The sequence below is a fragment of the Carettochelys insculpta genome, chromosome 12 (assembly GCF_033958435.1).
Source record: "Carettochelys insculpta isolate YL-2023 chromosome 12, ASM3395843v1, whole genome shotgun sequence".
Classification (NCBI taxonomy): Eukaryota; Metazoa; Chordata; order Testudines; family Carettochelyidae; genus Carettochelys; species Carettochelys insculpta.
The window spans coordinates 2,491,484-2,510,155 of NC_134148.1; the positions used below are offsets into that span (position 1 = coordinate 2,491,484).

Below are 18,672 nucleotides of genomic sequence, written 5' to 3' on the forward strand. Positions count from 1 at the left end.
ACATTTTCCACCTCCTGTCTGAAGATATCTGCCAGGCCCCAGAGCATGTTGTGTTCTCACTGCAAACGCAATTGCGTCTTATTTCTTAAAGTGCCAAGCACTGTCCTGAGCAGTATCAAATATTCACTAGAGTGTCTGAACTCATAGAAGGTTGGTTAATTGGTCCATTGCCTTATGCCTGTGGGCAGCCTTGGCCCAGATACTCAGCTGGTTTCAATAGGTGAATCAAACTGTATCTCTTGGCTCCCAGAGCGATATAGATTTACACCAGCTGAAGATATGGCCCTGTGCATCTCTCCGCTTCAAGCCCATTGTAAAAATGATGTACATCGGTGCATTACCTGGCCAAAAAGTACAGAAACGTAAACAGTGGAGTCTGTCTTGACAACCCCTGCAGCGACCTAGTGGCAATGGACCATCCCATGGCAGAATCTCAGCTAGTTCCTACGGCTCCAATTGGAAATTGACCAGGAAGGGCCCTGCAGCCATCTGTATCCTACCCTCCAACCAGGCCCACGGCCTGCTGCCCAGCTAGGACTGCACAGCACCTTGGCAGCCACCTGAGCCTCTCCTGCCAGCAACACCATGTGCCAGTAAAGGGGTGGGGCTCATGCAGGCCCGACTGTCACATGGCTGATGGTTGTGGGGGCCCAAGTGGTGGTGGCTGACAGGCTTTCTAGAGGCATGGAAAACCAGCCCCCGCTTTGGTCTCCAGTGCGGGCCTCAGAGCACATGTACCCATGGGCCAGTGTGTGGGCTGCTGGCAATCCCTGGCCAGCTTCGCCTGAGCAACCCCCAGGGCTCTGCTGCAGCGCCTCGGGGTGTGGGGCTGGAAAGCCTGTTGGGCCAGATCCTCCATGAGTCCCAAACAGCTCCCTGGGCCCCAACAGCCTGCCCCCGATTTACACCCCCGCGAGCGGTACTGCGCGAGCTCGCTGCGGAGCCTGGTCATGCTGTGCCCTGCACCCCCAGGCTGGAAAGGTCCAGCCCATCCCTGCAGTGAGCTGCTGGGATCGCCCCCAGCAAGCGCTGCTGCCTCCGAGAGTGACTGTCCCCGCTGCAAGGGAACCCACCATGCTGCAGAGCCAGTGCTCAGACCTGTGCTAGGCCAGGCACTCTCTTGGCCCCAGTGGGCAGGCTGGTCTGTGCCTCAGCGGCCCCGGTGCACAGCAGCCCCATGAGGGTACCCAATACAGCCGCTTTTTAATGACATATTAACTTGCTTTATACATCACGGCTTAAGCCATGCAGAGGAAGTTCAGTGCGCTTGTGCAAGGAGGGCAGGTTTCACCATCACCATTGGCGCTGGCAGCTGGGGACCCAACGGCTTCACACTGGGTTTTTGGCTCGACTGCTATTTAGAGCCGTGCAGAGTGGGAAGGGAGGGGAATTTCGCCTCACCCTACTCGAAACGCTCCTAAATGACCCCAGTGGGGAAAGCAACTCCCCCGCCAGGTCTGGGCTGGCGCTGACCACGGGCAGGGTGAGGCTCCACCATTCCCACCCAGGCGCAGCCAGGCACCAGACCTGCTGGCCAAGGCTTCTCGGTGGGGCCAGAGTGACACTCCTGACCCGTCATTAAGGTGAGAGCAGAGCCAGGCAGGCCTGCGTGGGGCTGCTCATCTGGACACAGCTAACCCTGGGGCTGGGCCGATGGCCCCAGAGGAGGGGCTATGACTAGCACCAGTGACTTAATGGCTGGGGCAAGTGCTGAGTGCATCACCCCAGGCTGAGCAGAGACTGGGGGTGGCCGGGGAGCAGGGGCCAGGACTGCCTGGCGCTGACTGGCACTGCTAGTGCCCCCAGGGGCCGTGTGGTGGCAGCCAGCAGGGAGAGCATTGTGGCTGGAAGCCGGGCTCTCTCTATCTCTCTCCCAGCGTGCCAGGCCCTGCCAGCTCCAGGACAGGCCGTCCTGCCACGGCAGCGCAGGCAGCCCTCCCCCAGTGCTGGCGATGCTGAGCGGAGGAGCCCATCTGGACAGTGCCCCGTGGTGCTACCCCGTGTCCGTCTCCACACAGCTTGGGCACGGGGGAGGCCTGGTCTAGCTGTGCCGACAGCGCAGCGGTGGGGAAGCCGATGGGGGTGAGCCTGTGCTTATAGCTTGATTCTGTAGCCAAGCCCTCAGGAGCAGAGCCCTGGAGGTGTTGCTGCAGAGCCGCCTTGGGCACCAATGGCTCTAGCCATGCTGCTGGGGCCGAGGCACTACCCCGGGGCTGCTCCGTGGACTGCTCAGCCTCTCCAGGCAGCACGGCTCGGATCTCCCATGCTGACATGGCTCCGCCCTTGCTCACAGCCCCCCCAGGAGCCTGGCGAATGCAAACAGCTCTGGCTCCCGGGCTAGGGCACTGCTGTTCCTGCACCCCTTGGGTTCAGCTGGCTGGCACCTCCTTGCCAAACATCCGTGTCACCAGCAGGGCCCAACCCGGGGCTCAGCCTGCCACCCCCTGCCCAGCAGCAGGTGTGGGCTGGTCTCCTCCGCATGGCCCAGCCAGTCCACACAGGCCCCACGCACACAAAGGCCCAGGCAGGGGCAGTTTTTTAAAGAACTTTAATAAGCTAAAACCATTTTTTGCTTGGTTTCTTATCATTAAAAAGGTCCTTGCTGTAAACGGCAGCGGCCCGTGTGCCCAGGGTGACACTCAGGTCCCAGTGCAGGCACACGAGGCAGGGTGTGCCCACGGCTCCTGCTCGGCACTGGGGACGGGGTGATCGGGGCAGGGGGACACCAACAAGTGCACCCCAGCCACAGTCTCTGCTTGCAGCTCTGCACAGCAGCAGGGAGCCAGCTGGGAACCTCCGGGGGCGGTGCTGGAGCTGCCACCCGCCCGCTCTCCCACCAGCTGCCAGAGTCCTGCTCCAAGGAGGCGGCTGAGGCCTGTACCCACACGCACAGCCATCCGGGTCCTTCCCAAAGCCAGTGTTTGCGTTGCTCCCATCCGCAGCCTCCACCGCGCGGCTCCTCTCCGCCCGCGCCAGGGGAGTGGCTCGCTGCCTCTCGTGGGAAAGGCGGGGGCTCAGTTTGTGTAGACCTGAGTTCCAATCACGCGCATGATTTCCTTCTGGATCTTGGGGTCCTGAGTGTTAATATTGGCGTCTCCCACTTGGCCATCTTCATACCTGAGAGGAGGGAGGCGGATGGAACTCAGCGACCGCCAGGGAGCCCTGCAGCCCCATGGCCAGCATGTCTCTGCTCTGGCAATAACCCCCCTCGGCTGCCCATCCGGTCAGCTTCAGTGGGGGGCTGTGGGGGCAGAGCTGGACAGCGGGGCTCTGATTGCAAGGCCAGACTCTTGGCACTGCACCTGGGCACCCCCACGGATACGGAGGGGCTGGCAGGAGGGCGGCGGGTCCCTTGCTGCAGTGCTGGGAGCCCTGGGTTTGCCAGCAGGGCTGCCCAGGAGCTGCTCCACTGCTAACACCCCACTGAGGATGGATCCGTCCGTGGGCACCAGGCCCTGGCCTTAGCTGTGTGCTCAGTGCTGGCTCTGCTCCTCCAGCTGACAGAGCACAGACCCCCACACCTCCCGAGTCCCACCGTGCCTGGGGCTTGCCAGGGCATGGGGTGGTGTGGCAGGAGGGGGCAGTGGGGCTGTGGCTGGAGGCTGCCCTTGGGCTGCCTCTGGTGGCACTCTCCCCTCCCCGGGGCTGTGCTAACCACGCTTGGCGTCCCCCCTCCAGTTCTGTCCCATCCCCCCTGGGCCCCCACCCCACCCCAGAGGGAGGCCCCTCTGCGCCCCCGCTTGGCACTCACACAAAGAAGAAGCGGGTGCAAACGTGGTCCGAGACTGGGCACACCCAGATGTTGCCGTGCTTCTGGAGATCCTTTGAGGTGATCACTGCAAAGGGGGAGGCGTCAGCCCAGCTGCCCTCACGGCCCACACAGCTCTTCTTTGGCTGCCAGGCCCATGGGGCTGCCCTGGGCTGCGTCCCCACCCGGATGGGAGCCTGTATGGGGAGGCACAACCGCCCCAGAGTGGCACAACGATGCTATCTGGCTGTGCCCCAGGGCCCTGCCCCGCTCCCTAGCGACTGGCCAGGCGACAGGAGGGGAGGTCAGTTGGGGCCTGTGCTATGTAGGAGGGCAGGCAAGGGCCCGGGGTTCTCCACATATACTTCAGAGCCTCCCGCCATGCTAGAAACCCAGCACAGCCCACTCCCAGCTGGCAGCCGCTGGCTATCTGCATGCCCAGGGGCAGCACGCACGGCCACACTGGGCTATGCTGCTCAGGCTGCAGCTTTCTGCCTGGAGCCCAGCGAGTCCAATGCCAGCCCAGCCCCCGGGCTTATTCTGGTGGCCCTGAGCCCCTGCTTGTGGCCTCCCCCAGGGCCCTCAGCTGGGAACGGCCTCCCCCGGGTCCCTGGCTGGGAACGGCCTCCCCCAGGCCGTCAGCTGGGAACGGCCTCCCACAGGGTCTTGGGGAGCCAATTTCCTCTTACAGACTGAAGAACGAAGAGACACCACCAGGACAATGTGGCCTGGGGCCCTCCTGGCACAGACCTGCCCCCAGCCTGCCAGATACTACTGCTGAGGGGAGCACAGGACCAGCCCACATTGTGCCACAGTGCAGCCACCTCAGGTCACGTCTGCGGCCGAGAGAGGACCCCAGGAGCAGCGAATGGGCAGTGTGTCCCCTAGGCCTGGAGAGCGGCCAGCCTAGCAGGACAGGAGAGCAGGGAGCGAGCAGCTGCCACCACGCTAACCCCCTGTACCCCATTGTTCCTGGGCCATCACAGGGCCCCCCGTGGCAGGGAGCCAGGACACCCCTTCTGCCCCCTCTTACCTTCACAAAGTGCTATGCAGTTCAGATTCCGACTCTGCAGGAACCGGGACTGGATGGAGCGAGTCTGCAAGCGAACCACAGAGTTGGGGTGAGCACACCTGCCTGGCCCCCGTCTGCCTCGGCGCCGGTGGCCGGACCTGCCCCTTTTATAAAGTCCATTGACGTATAAGGTGAATAGAGCCAGGCAGTGACATCAGGGGGAGCGTGCTGGGCCAGTGCTGAGCCGTCAGTTCTCCTCCTAAAAGGCCAAACGGCACACCGAGCCATTGCCATGCTCACACTAACCGGCACGGCACAGCTGGCCTGGCACACCAGCGGCAGCAGGACAAATGGAGGCTGGGCGTGGTGCCAGGCCCAGGTGGCCCCAGCTGGTTACCTGGGGGATGGTGTTCATGCGGTTGTATCTCTGGACCAGCTCATCCTTGGAGGGCATCCTGTGCTGTCCTTTCCCCATCCCTGTGTGAGGGGAGAGAGAGAAGAGCAGCGCAGGTCAGAGGTGGCCGGGACAGGCTGCCGTCCCCTCGCACGTCCTGCATGACAGACGCACCATGGGCAGAGCCGCAGCTGCAGGAGGCAAACTGCGTGGAGTGTACAGTACTTTAACGTACCATGCTAGGGGTTCAGACAAAATGTACGCCCAAAATCTAACACACCAGAGCAGTAGGAGACCCCAGCACTAAGCCACGATGACTAGCCAGCTGCGCGGAAGAGAACAGCGGTAAAAAGGGATTCTTCACAAACTGGAAGGCCAGTCCTAGTGAGGAAAATAAAACAGCGCAGAAACCCTGCCAGGTCAGGCACATAAGCAGGCTGGCTAAGAGACTACGAAGAGCAACTACCTAACGACATGAAAACTAACAGCAATTGTTTAAGCACCTCAGAAGCCAAAAGCCAAATAACCCGTGGGGACACTGGATGGCGGAAGTGCTAAATGACCTCTCAAGGGAGACCAGGTCATTGGGGAGGAACAAAATGAATTCTTTGCATCAGTAGTCAATGTGTGATCCCCACACCTGATCTTTTCTGAGGAACCATCTCTGACAGAGGTCTCAGTAGAAGAGGTTGTAGAACAAAGAGCAAAATTAAACAGTAATTAAGTCACAGGGTCCAACTAGTATCCACCCAAAGGTTTTGAAGGAACTGCTATGTGAAATCCCAGAAGTGCTAACTGTGGTATATAACCTACTGCTTAAATCAGCTTCTGTGCCAGATGACTGGAACATTACTATCATATTGATGATTTTTTTTTAAACAAATGCTCCAGAGGAGATCCTGGCAATTACAGGTAAGTCCAACTTCAGTATCAGGAAATTCATTGAAACTATAGTAGAGAATAGCATTATCAGACACATAAACATGGTATGTTGGGGAAAAGTCAACATGGCTTTTGTAAAGAAAAATCACACCTCACCAATCTATTACTATTCTTTGAAGGGTGTCAACAAGCATGTGGACAAGAGCGATCCAGTCAATATAGTTATCTTGTATTTTCAGAAAGCCTTTGACAAAGTCTCTCGTCAAGGCTCTTAAGCAAACTAATGAGTCATGTGACAAGAGGGAAGGTCCTTTCATGGATCAGGTCCTTCTCTGGTTAAAAGACAGAAAACAAAGCATAGGAATAAGTAGTCAGTTTTCACAGTGGAGAGAGGTAAATAGAAAGGTCCCCCAGGAATCTGTCCTGGGACCAGTGCTGTTCATCATATTCAGAAAATATCTGGAAAAGTGTTAACTGAAGTGGCAAAAATTTGCAGATGGTACAAAATTACTCAAGATAGTTAAGTCCAAAGCTGACTTTGAAAGTTACAAAGAAGCTCTCAAAACTGGGTGACTGGGCAACAGAATGTCAGATGGAATTCAAGTGTGAAGTAATGCACCTTGCTATAAATAATCCCAAAGATACCCCCAAAATTAGCACTAGCAACTAATTTAGATCCCACCAAGACAGCAATCTTGGCATTATTGTGGAGAAGTCTCTGAAAACACCTACTCAGTGCACAGTGGCAAAGATGCTAACAATGGTAGGAAACGTTAGGAAAGGAATAGATTTAAAAACCACAAAATAACAGAATGCCACTATATAAATCCCTAGTATTCCCACACGGTGATTATTGCATGCAGGTCTGGTCCCCCCATCTCCTACAAAGTGTATTCAAATGAGAAGTGGTACAGAGAGGGAAATAAATGATGGGGGCATGGAACAGTGCCTCCATGAGGAGCAAGTCCCACCCTGCGAATCTGAGAGCAGCGGTGCTGAAGGGGCTGATTTGACAGCAGTCTAAAACACCAGGACCTGTGTGGTGACAGCGAATAAGGAGGTGTAACACAGGAAATGCACACGCTGGGGTCCCCCAGTGAAATTAGCCAACGGGTTTAAGACAAGCAAAAGGAGATTGTTCATGCAACATACAGGGGGCCTGTGGAACTCACTGCAAGGGGAGGTTTTGACAGGCACAACACTACCTGGATTCAGAAAAGAACTAAATACGTTCATGGGTAGGTCCCTCCATGGCTATCAGACAAGATGCTCAGGGACCCAACGCCGTGTTCTAGCTCCAGCTGCCAGAGGCTGGGAATGGCTGAAAGGGGATAAACCACTTGGTTCCCTGTTCTGTTCACCCCCCCGAGGCGCCTGGCATTGGCCCTGGTCAGAGGGCAGGACTCTGGGCTGGATGGGCCTTTGCTCTGACGTGGTTTGTCTGTTTTTACGTTCCATGGGCCAAACCCCCTGGCCAGACTACATGTCCCATGGTGCACAGGTGATGCATCATGAGAAGTAAAGTCTGCTGTGGAGCAGAGATGCCTGTCAGCTGAGCGCTTGGACAGCTGCAGGAGAGGTTCAGGTGCTGCCCAGCGGATAAGCAGGGTGCCCACGGCCAGGGTTTTGTTTCTCCTGGTGGTGCACAGCTGCACGTGCCTCAGTGCATGTAAAAAATTATTCTACACGTGGATAGGAAACAGTAACAGGGACTTCGGCAGGGAGCCTGGCCCAGGGAGGAGAAAGGGGACAGGAGGCACCTAAACTTACAGGTGTTTGGGTTTGGGCTGAAGAGTCAAAGCGTCCCCGGGGAGCAGAGGCTTTGCAGAGAACCATTCACGCTCTCACCTCCCCAGCTGCCCACCCGTTGGAGACACCTGCCAGACCGCAGGCAGGGAGGCTGTTCCCAAAATCAGGGCGTGGGGAGGCTGGGGGAGAACAAGGATGGCAGAGTCACCTCCCTGACTGGAGCAGGCTGAGAGCAGGTACCCACACAGACTGTCAGAGCCAGGTCCCCGGGCACAGGGTTACAGAGCAGCGGGTGGGGACAATGAGCTTGCCGTGCCATGAGTGGGGACGGCTGGCGCGCGCCCCCCACCCCTCCGCAGCACGCGTGTCTCTGAAAAGGCAGGGGAAAGCCACAGGACCAGCTCCCCCACCTGTTAGACCTGCCCCTGCTGCTGGCATGCTCTGCCCAGCCACCTTGGCCCAGCCCTGGCAGGAGGGCCTGGCACGCAGGGGCACAGAGGCTCAGGGCTTGGCATGCTGGTGCCAGTCACGCACAGCGCTGGCCGGAAGCAGCGTGTGCATAGCCCTCACGTCAAATCCAGCCTGCGCTGCCCAGCAGAGCCCCGGGGGCAGGTCACCCATTTGGGGAGCCCTGCTCAGAGCCGGCCCCTGCAGCCGCGGCCCCCTCCCCCACTCACAGGGCGCTCCGTGTGCGCGTGCATCGCCCAGGCTGCGAGACGTGTGACTGGCACGAGCAGACTGCCCCAGCCGGCTGTCTGCCAGCCAGGCCGGGTTTGCCCAGGGCATGGAGGGGGCCGTGTGGGGCACAGACAGACGGGCACCGGGAGAGCTCTTACCTGAGTAGCCAAAGGAAATACTGGAGATGGGGCTCAGATAGATGCCTTTGCCATAGGCTGCTCCATGCAGCTTGCAGGAAAACACCAGCGTGAGCAACACAGGCAGAGGGCGCGAGCCGGCACCAGGGGAGTTGCACCCGCCAGCCGAGCCAGGCCAGGGAGACACACACAGGGTGCAGACGGGCCAGGCCTTGGGCCCCTCCCCCCCGCCAGTCTGTTCAGCTGCCCCATTCCCCTCTTCCCACCTGTTGTCCGTCTGTCCGTCCCACTCCCCTCATTCCCCACCTGTGCATCTGTCCAGCTGTCTGCCTGTCTGTGATGCTCAGCAGCAGCAGAGCCGGCACCTGGGCGAGTTGGGAGCTGAGCTGCAGGGGGAAGGGGAGAGGGCCCAGCCCTGGGCATCAGACCCTCCCTGGGAGCCTGACAGTCAGCGGCTACTGCCCCGAGCCCTCTGCCCGGTCTGCCCCAGCCACACCCTGCTGCTGGTTGGCTGCAGCCCAGCACCGCAAGGGATAACCTCACCCACACAGCTGGGCTCCTCTCATGCTAGCCAGGCCGGAGCCCAGTGCTCAGACCCGCTCGATGCCAGGGAGAGCCCCGGTCCCAGGCAGGCGGCTGGGCCCAGCCTGCGTGGTGGGCAGGGCGGGCGCTAGGCTGGTACCTGCAGTTTGGTGTAGGAGGCGTTGACCAGCCCGTTGCGCAGGATGGAGTGCCAGTTCTCGATGTGCGACCCACTGCAAGAGGGAGGCAGTGGCAGGTCAGGCCCTGCTCCTGCCTCCTTCCCAGACATGCAGCCACGCACGGCTCCCTCCCGCCCACACCCGCACTCCCGGGGCAGCGAGACTGAACCAGACACAGCCCCACTGTGAGGCTGGCTGGCGAGGCCCCCCGCAGCCCAGCAGGCTCTGTCCACGGACGCCAGCGGCTGTGGAGCAGCCCTCAGTTCCCTTGTCTAACAGCAGCCCCTTACCCAGCCTGCTGCGGCCCAGGCTCCCCACAGGGCGCTCAGCCGCTGCAGTGGGGTCCTTGGCTGTCGCCTGGCTCACTCTGCAAACCAGGCAGGTACCAGCCCTGCTGCGGCCCCTCCCTCCCGCCGTGCAGCAGCCCAGGGGAGCCCGGGGCAGCGGGGCCGGCCCCGCCGGACTCACTGAAAGGCGAAGGTGCTGCCGTAGAGTTTCTTGGCTGTGCGGAACCGGGCTTCCTTGGCCGGGGGGCTGCTCAGCAGGAGGAACTGGTGTGAGGTGTGCATGAATTTCAGCTGCTACCACGGGAACCAGAGCCGCAAGGGGGAGGGGCAGGAGAGAGAGAAGAGAGAGATCATGCAGGGAAGCCGGCCCGACACCAATCCCCTCTGCTGCCCCCCACCCACCCCTGCTGCAGCAGCTCCTGGCCCCCATGGGCAGGCTGGAACCTGGAGCCGCTACCATTGGAGCTGAAAGCCAGCCGGGACTCAGCTGAGGCGCTAGCAGAGACACCTTCCTTCTCTCCCTGTAAGAGGGGTAGGTGCGCACCATGGGCCAGTGACCTGCTCCCCGAGGGGTGTGGGTTACACAGGCCCAGCCTGCAGGGCCCAGCGGCATCCACGTCGTGCCAGAGAACTGCGAGCCCCATGCAGGGCAGGGCAGGGCGGAGCAGAGCAGAGCAGAGCAGAGCAGGGCAGGGCAGAGCAGAGCAGGGCAGGGCAGGGCAGGGCAGAGCAGGGTGGGGCATGCACAGAGCAGGGGATGCTTGCAGAGGAGGGCCAAGAGGGAGAGACGCTGGGGGAGGGCTGGGGCCCCGGGGGTTACAGTCTGAGCTTGCAGAGGGAAGGGCATACAGTCACCACAGATGGCAAGTCCAGGGTGAGGGCCTGTGCTGGGAACAGAGCGTTCCAGGGGAGCCCTGCCCACGAAGGCCTTACAGGGCAGACCAGCGCTCCTTGGGCATGCAGGGGGAGCGGGATGGGGCCCACAGCCAGCCCGACCTGAAAGGAAGAAGATCGTACCCTGGGGAGGGAGAAGCACGTACCCTGCTGAGAGGCAGCTTGACAATGTGGGACCGGTTGCTGGAGATGATCCTAGGCCGGAGAAAGAGGCTGTTAGAATGGTGGGGGGGGGTGCAGGTTCCCCTCCCGCTCAGCCCAGGCCTGTTAGGACGCGAGAGATCACAGCCCAGGGCTTCAGGAGCTGCGTTAACAGCCAGTGGGTCTGGTGCGCCGTGCCTGGGGCCATGTCGCTGAGCTCCACCCCCCGCCTATTTGCTCTTAAGTGGGTCCCTTCTGGCTACCCCCAGCACCTCCTCCTTCTCCACCCCACGTGCTCTCCCAGAACCCAGCAGGGCACAGAGCACTCACCACTGCAGCAGTGGGTGTGCCAGCGGGTCCAACTTGTCCATCTGCTTCTTGATTTCCAGATAGGAGCCCTGCAAAGAGCAGGCAGCGCTCACGCCCGGGCCGGCCCAGCAGCGCTCACGCCAGGGCCGGCCCAGCAGCGAGCCAGCCAGGCCAGGCCCAGGGCATGGGGGAGCAGCTCTCAGCTGGAAGTCACACCACTTGAGTCAAGCAGAGGCTAGGGGCACCGTCCTGGCTCTGACCCTCCAGCTCTTCTGTCAGCTCTGGTACGATCTGGGCCATCACAACACCCTCTGGCAGGCAGTTCCCCAGGCTGACCCAGCGCCGTGGCCCTCGGCTGGGACTGGAACCCATGACCTCCTCTGCTGCACAGGGGCACCAGCAGCAGCCCTGCTGGGTGAGGCATGAGGGGCAGGCTGGGCCCAGGGAATCAGAGGGGCCCCACAGCCAGGGCCCGTGATGGCAGCACTGCTATTGTACCTGGGTCATCTCCCGAATTGACATCACACTGTCCAGTGCCTTCTGCAGCCGCTCGTAGTTCTTCTTCTGCAGCAGGTGGGAAGGGAAGAGACAGCCATCAGGCCAGCGCACGCCCTGCCTGGCCCGGCCCCCCTCCCCTCCCTTCCCCAGGATCAGAGTGCCCTGGGGAGCCCACAGTCCTGCTGAGGGAACCCCCGGCCTCATCACTGCATCAGCACAAACCCAACGCGCCGCATGGCCCTGGAGCAAGCGGGGGGGTCAGAGGGGAGGCCATCCCCCCCCACCCATCTGGAGGGGCGCTGGGGTCTGCCTCACACTATGTGGCTCTGCGTCACTCGCCTTGCGCTGGCTGCAGCCACCGGCTCGGATCTGCTATGTCCCTCTGTCTGGCTCCAGCACCCGGCAGAGCTGCCTGCTCTCCCGACGGGTTGGAGGGCTGAGAGGAGGAGGCTTTGCCCAGCTCGGGTGGCACTTTCCCCCAAAGCCCTGGCACCCCTGGAAACGTCTGGGTCACCGCTGCCTTCCTGTCAGCACAAACCGAGGCCCTGCCATCTGGCCCAGCTCCAGCAGAGCGCCTGGGCACCTCCCCACTGCCAGCAGCAGCGCCTGGGGCTCCAGTGGGCAGGGCCCTAGAGCCAGCGCTTACCTTGGGGTTAAAGGCCAGGGTCTTGGGGTCGCTGGGGTCCACCACGGAGGGGTATGGCTCGAAGATGATGCTCTTGCGTGGGGACTCCAGGGCAGCCCGGCACATGGCCACGAGCAGGTCCACCACCTGGGCCAGGAAAGCTTGACTGAGAGGAAGAGGGGGGCCTGCACCCCTCAGGGCCCACAGGAGCGTGGTGGGGTCCACAGGGGCTGTCAGGTCAGGCTCTGATATGAGAACCTCCCCTCCAGCTCCAGGCCATGGAGCCAGCAGCTGCCTGGACGCAGGGCCCTGGCCGGGGGCAGGAAGGAGTCTGCGAACAGGGCAGCAGCTAACAGAGTTTGCGTGGGAAAGTGTGGCTTTTGGGGGGCTGCAGTGGGAGCTAGGGGGTGGGATGTCCAAGTCTGCATGTGTTGGAGCACTTGTTTTACAAAGAGGGGCTGGGGGCCGACTGTGGAAGCAGCAATGCAGCAGAAAAGGACCTGGGGGTTACAGTGCATGAGAGGCTGGATATGAGTCAACACTGTGCTCTTGTAGCCAAGAAGGCTAATGGCGTATTGGGGTGCATTAGGAGATGCATTTCCAGCAGATCTAGAGAATTTATTATTCCCTTCTACTTGGCACTGGTGAGGCCAGATCTGGCGTATTGCATCCAGTTCTGGGCCCCCCAGGATAGAAGGGTTGTGGATGCATTGGAGCGGGTTCAGTGGAGGGCAGTGAAAATGCTGAAGGGGCTGGGGAAAATGACTTATGATGAGAGGCTGAGGGATTTGGCTTATTTAGTTTATAGAAGAGAAGACTGAGGGGTGATTTAATAGCAGCCTTCAACTTCCTGCAGGGGAGCTCTAAAGAGGATGGAGAGAGACTGTTCTCAGTGGGGACAGATGGCAGAACAAGGAGCAATGGTCTGAAGTTACAGAGGGAGAGGAGCAGGTTGGATATTAGGAAAAACTGTTTCCCCAGGAGGGAGGTGAAGCACCGGGATGCGCTGCTGAGAGAGGTGGTGGTGGAATCTCCATCCCTAGAGGTTTTTAAGTCTCAGCTTGACAAGGTCCTGGCTGGGGTGAATTAGTTGGTGTTGATCCTGCTTTGGGCAGGGGGCTGGACTTTATGACCTCCTGAGGTCCCTTCCAGCTCTAGGAGTCTCTGACTATAATCTGCCCCAGGCTGGGGAGGAGGTCAACTCAGCACCTCTCTGGGCTGGGGCTGGTGAGGAGCAGGTGGCTGCTGTGCCACTGCTGCTTCCTCCCCAAGAGCTCCCCCAGCCCAGGGCTCCCCGCTCTCCCACCCCCAGCCTATGCCCCCGCTGGTGCCCTCTGCTGAGCGCTGGTACCTCTGCTCCCGTGGCCACCTCCTCCGCTGCGCCAGACATCACCCCCAGGGTGTAGAAGGAGAAGACGCACAGCTCCCGTGTGCACACCGCCGGCTGCAGGGACACGAGCAAGGCTGGGTCAGCGAGTGCCCCGGCGCCCGGCCTCCGTCGAGGACCCCAGCACTGGCCGTGCAGGGAGCACACCTGCCCCAGGCTCAGGGGCTAGCAATTCAGCTGGGTGGGCTGGCAGCTCCCTGCTCCAGCCCTGGCTGGCCAAGGAGTCCCGGAGCTGGGACACATCCCACCGTCAGCACTCAGCCTCCTGAGGCCTGGCCTGACTTTGGGTGCTCCGCTGCAGAGTCCTTGGCCGGAGCAGCTGATTTTCAAAGGGCCCCAGCAACCAACAGCCCCTCCCGCTTCAGCAGGAGCTGGGGGGGGCTCAACACCCAGATTTGGGCTCAGGGGAGCCAGCTGGGCACCCAAAACTTGAAGCACCTGGATGCCTGCCCACAGGGCCTAGCCCAGGCCATGCAGCCACTGAGAGGTAGAGGCAGGACTGGAACTCGGGGCCTGGATGCCCCAGGCTGGGCTCTGCCTTGGCTTTGCCCAGGGGGGCAAGTGGTTTGTGGTTAATGCGCCCATGCCACGGGGAGTCAGCCAGCAGGGGGCAGCAGACACCGCTCTGCTCCCCCAGACCCCCATCACTGCAGCGCAGCCCCTCCCCCCTCCCCTAGACACCCGTCACTGCAGCGCAGCCCCTCCCGCCTCCCCAGACACCCATCACTGCAGCGCAGCCCCTCCCGCCTCCCCAGACACCCATCACTGCAGCGCAGCCCCTCCCCCCTCCCCTAGACACCCGTCACTGCAGCGCAGCCCCTCCCGCCTCCCCAGACACCCATCACTGCAGCGCAGCCCCCTCCCGCCTCCCCTAGACACCCGTCACTGCAGTGCAGCCCCTCCCCCTCCCCAGACACCCGTCACTGCAGCGCAGCCCCTCCCGCCTCCCCAGACACCCATCACTGCAGCGCAGCCCCTCCCACCTCCCCAGACACCCATCACTGCAGCACAGCCCCTCCCCCCTCCCCTAGACACCCGTCACTGCAGCGCAGCCCCTCCCGCCTCCCCAGACACCCATCACTGCAGCGCAGCCCTGCCCCACCTCCCCAGACACCCATCACTGCAGCACAGCCTCTCCCCCCTCCCCTAGACACCCATCACTGCAGCGCAGCCCCTCCCCCCTCCCCTAGACACCCATCACTGCAGCGCAGCCCTGCCCCACCTCCCCAGACACCCATCACTGCAGCGCAGCCCCTCCCGCCTCCCCAGACACCCATCACTGCAGCGCAGCCCCTCCCCCCTCCCCTAGACACCCGTCACTGCAGCGCAGCCCCTCCCGCCTCCCCAGACACCCATCACTGCAGCACAGCCCCCTCCCGCCTCCCCTAGACACCCGTCACTGCAGCGCAGCCCCTCCCCCTCCCCTAGACACCCGTCACTGCAGCGCAGCCCCTCCCCACTCCCCTAGACACCCGTCACTGCAGCGCAGCCCCTCCCGCCTCCCCAGACACCCATCACTGCAGCGCAGCCCTGCCCCACCTCCCCAGACACCCATCACTGCAGCGCAGCCCCCTCCCGCCTCCCCAGACACCCATCACTGCAGCGCAGCCCCACCCCCCTCCCCTAGACACCCCTCACTGCAGCGCAGCCCCTCCCGCCTCCCCTAGACACCCGTCACTGCAGCGCAGCCCTGCCCCGCCTCCCCAGACACCCATCACTGCAGCACAGCCCCCTCCCGCCTCCCCTAGACACCCGTCACTGCAGCGCAGCCCCTCCCCCTCCCCTAGACACCCGTCACTGCAGCGCAGCCCCTCCCGCCTCCCCAGACACCCATCACTGCAGCACAGCCCCCTCCCGCCTCCCCTAGACACCCGTCACTGCAGCGCAGCCCCTCCCCCTCCCCTAGACACCCGTCACTGCAGCGCAGCCCCTCCCGCCTCCCCAGACACCCATCACTGCAGCGCAGCCCTGCCCCGCCTCCCCAGACACCCATCACTGCAGCACAGCCCCTCCCCTAGACACCCGTCACTGCAGCGCAGCCCTGCCCCGCCTCCCCAGACACCCATCACTGCAGTGCAGCCCCTCCCCCCTCCCCCAGACACCCATCACTGCAGTGCAGCCCCTCCCCCCTCCCCTAGACACCCGTCACTGCAGCGCAGCCCTGCCCCGCCTCCCCAGACACCCATCACTGCAGCACAGCCCCTCCCCCCTCCCCCAGACACCCATCACTGCAGCGCAGCCCCTCCCCCCTCCCCTAGACACCCGTCACTGCAGCGCAGCCCTGCCCCGCCTCCCCAGACACCCATCACTGCAGCACAACCCCTCCCCCCTCCCCCAGACACCCATCACTGCAGCGCAGCCCCTCCCCTAGACACCCGTCACTGCAGCGCAGCCCCTCCCACCTCCCCAGACACCCATCACTGCAGCACAGCCCTGCCCCACCTCCCCAGACACCCATCACTGCAGCACAGCCCCCTCCCGCCTCCCCAGACACCCATCACTGCAGCGCAGCCCCACCCCCCTCCCCTAGACACCCCTCACTGCAGCGCAGCCCCTCCCGCCTCCCCTAGACACCCATCACTGCAGCGCAGCCCTGCCCCACCTCCCCAGACACCCATCACTGCAGCACAGCCCCCTCCCGCCTCCCCTAGACACCCATCACTGCAGCGCAGCCCCTCCCCCTCCCCTAGACACCCGTCACTGCAGCGCAGCCCCTCCCGCCTCCCCTAGACACCCGTCACTGCAGCACAGCCCCTTCCGCCTCCCCTAGACACCCGTCACTGCAGCGCAGCCCCTTCCGCCTCCCCTAGACACCCATCACTGCAGCGCAGCCCCTTCCGCCTCCCCTAGAGACCCATCACTGCAGCGCAGCCCCACCTGCCTCCCCTAGACACCCATCACTGCAGCACAGCCCCACCCCCCTCCCCTAGACACCCCTCACTGCAGCGCAGCCCCTCCCACCTCCCCTAGACACCTTTCACTGCTGCCACACTGCAGCTGCACCACTCCAGGGTGGCACAGCCCTCCACCCACCCCACACAGCCCCTGCTGTTGGCAAAGGTCAGGCTGCAGGTCCGGAGCCAGGCCACCCCCTGGGGACACTCTCTCTCTCTGACTGGGGCAGGGGGGCTGGATTTCCCTGGGGACAGCTGGGCTGTATTAGCAGCCCTGTGATCACAGGCAGGGATCAGCTTGTAGCCCGCTGGGCCAGGGCGCAGCCCTGCCACAGGGGGCCACCAGCAACAGTGCTCTGAACCGGGGCAGGCCCCACAAAGAGCTTCTGGCTCCTCCCACACCTCTCTCCACCAATCACTGCGCTTCCCGCCCCCTGCCTTGCAGGTGACTGGTTTCCATCCCCTGCTGGGGCAGGTGACGAGCCCTAACGCTCCAGCGGCGCTGAGAACGAGGAGGCGCCCTCCTGGTGCCAGCCGATGCCAAGGGCACCAGTGCCCCCACCCTGGCGCTCCCGGTGCCCCTGCTGGCTCCGGGAGGCTGGCCTGGCGCTCACCGCACCTTGAGCATGGAGCCGTTCTGGAAGACGTGCTGCTCGTCGCAGACCACGCAGTACTCGTTCAGGGTGGGGATCCGCTGCTCCGCGTACTTCATGATCTGCCGGGGAGGCCGCCATGAGCCCAGAGCGGCCCTGGGCTCCCCATCCCAGGGCCTCCCTCCGCCCCGGGCCGTCCCCGGCCTCTCCCTCCCGCTGACCAGCCAAGCGAAGGCTTTTCCCACTGACTGACATCCATTTCTCCACCCTCGCCTGCCAAGCCAGCCCGAGGCCTGGCCCTGCCTGGCAGCTCGGCTGAGCGGCGGTGGAGCAGACAGAGGGTGCTCAAGGCGCTACCCTGCACCCACCCCAGCGAAAGGCAACAAGTGGGGGCCGACCCAGCTGGCTCCCACTCGCTGGGCCAACAGCCGGAGCAAGAAGGGCCTGTCTCCCCGCAGGCAGCACGCGCCTGGGAAGGGGACCAGGCAGCAGTGGGCAGCAAGGCCAGGCTGGCGGCCGAGGGAGAGCGACATGGTTTACCTGGACGAGGAAGCCGTACTCCAGGGTGGGGATGTTCTTGCAGTGGCCACTGACCTGTGGAGGGCACACAACCCGGACCCAGACGCATTACCCTCCACTCTGCCTGCAGCAGGGGCTGGCCGAGGTAGGGCGGCCGGGGGGCAGGTCAGGGCTCGCTCTCCCCTTAGCCACGTGGGACCTGTGCCGGATGGCTCAGGACCTGCCCCGGTACCGTGCTCAGCAGGCACGTGCCACAGGAGAGCGCCGCTGCCCGCTGCCCTGGCTTCACACCGCCAGCGCAGGGAGAGGAGAGCAGGTCTGGGGCAAAGGGAACTAGGGAGTGCACCCCAAGGAGCAGAGCACTGACTGGGGGCTCCCGAGCTTGTGCTCAGCACCCGCCAGCCACGGCAGCTGGTGGCAGCACCAATCAGCTGCTTGGCAGATAGGGGAGGTGCTTGGGAGGGCAGAGAAGGGTGAGCCACCTGGGGCAGGGATGGAGCAGGGGCAGAAGGAGGTGGAGCAAAGGTGGGGGTCAGGGAAAGGGGGGAGTCAGGGCAGAAAGAGGTGGCACGAGGGCGGGGTCTCGGGGAAAGGGGCGGAGTCAGGGCAGAAAGAGGTGGCACAAGGGCGGGGTCTCGGGGAAAAGGGGGGAATCAGGGCAGAAAGAGGTGGCACAAGGGCGGGGGCTCAGGGAAAGGGGCGGAGTCAGGATAGAAAGAGGTGGCACGAGGGCAGGGGCTCAGGGAAAGGGGTGGAGTCAGGGCAGAAAGAGGCGGCGCGAGGGTGGGGGCTCAAGGAAAGGGGCGGAGGGACTGGCCTATACCCAGGGCAGACCCCCACAGTGCCAGTGGGGAGGACAGACCTGCATGGGCGCTAGCAGGGGATGCCACTCCAGGTTAACGTGAGTCAAACCTGCCCGGAGCCCAGGGAGGGGGCCGCGGAGGAACCCACCAGGATGTGGAAGGGGGCGACACCTGCCTGGCTGCTGGGTGGGTAGCCAAACACCTCCACCTTGGGGTTCTTCACGGTGCAGGAGATGGAGCGGTTCATGAGGCGATTGACCCGGAGCTCTGGCACCCCCAGCTTGCCCTTCAGCATGGAGTCCTGGATGATGGGGAAGCTGGGAGACCTGGGGCGACAGAGGGGGCACTGACACAGGGCCAGCCCAGCCCCAGCCGGCGCCCGGGCTCAGGTGGGCAAAGCACGGTGCAGGGAGCTGGCGGG

The 18,672-nt window shown here is 62.8% G+C and overlaps 1 protein-coding gene across 30 annotated transcripts in view; it reads right to left on the bottom strand.

The window, feature by feature from the left end:
• Positions 1 to 2,533: 2,533 nt before the first annotated feature.
• The window catches only part of PARP6 (poly(ADP-ribose) polymerase family member 6), a 28,788-nt gene continuing 12,649 nt past the window's right edge, over positions 2,534 to 18,672 (bottom strand). For 2 of the 30 annotated variants that reach the window (XM_075006711.1, XM_075006707.1), the window contains exons 9-23: positions 18,427 to 18,577; positions 17,470 to 17,523; positions 16,956 to 17,051; positions 13,407 to 13,499; positions 12,077 to 12,202; positions 11,431 to 11,496; positions 10,954 to 11,021; positions 10,629 to 10,677; positions 9,770 to 9,879; positions 9,283 to 9,355; positions 8,622 to 8,691; positions 5,158 to 5,237; positions 4,782 to 4,845; positions 3,752 to 3,836; positions 2,534 to 3,117 (exon numbers count right to left, since the gene is read on the bottom strand). In XM_075006711.1, the coding sequence (XP_074862812.1) occupies positions 3,015 to 3,117; positions 3,752 to 3,836; positions 4,782 to 4,845; positions 5,158 to 5,237; positions 8,622 to 8,691; positions 9,283 to 9,355; positions 9,770 to 9,879; positions 10,629 to 10,677; positions 10,954 to 11,021; positions 11,431 to 11,496; positions 12,077 to 12,202; positions 13,407 to 13,499; positions 16,956 to 17,051; positions 17,470 to 17,523; positions 18,427 to 18,577 (1,288 nt within the window). In that variant the 3' untranslated portion in view covers positions 2,534 to 3,014. Of the gene's footprint in view, positions 3,118 to 3,751; positions 3,837 to 4,781; positions 4,846 to 5,157; positions 5,238 to 5,389; positions 5,536 to 7,241; positions 7,358 to 7,806; positions 7,965 to 8,621; positions 8,692 to 8,906; positions 8,987 to 9,282; positions 9,356 to 9,769; positions 9,883 to 10,605; positions 10,678 to 10,953; positions 11,022 to 11,430; positions 11,497 to 12,076; positions 12,203 to 13,406; positions 13,500 to 16,955; positions 17,052 to 17,469; positions 17,524 to 18,426; positions 18,578 to 18,672 lie in introns of those variants that run through there. The other 28 variants (XM_075006710.1, XM_075006706.1, XR_012647132.1 and 25 more) reach the window with 25 other exon arrangements.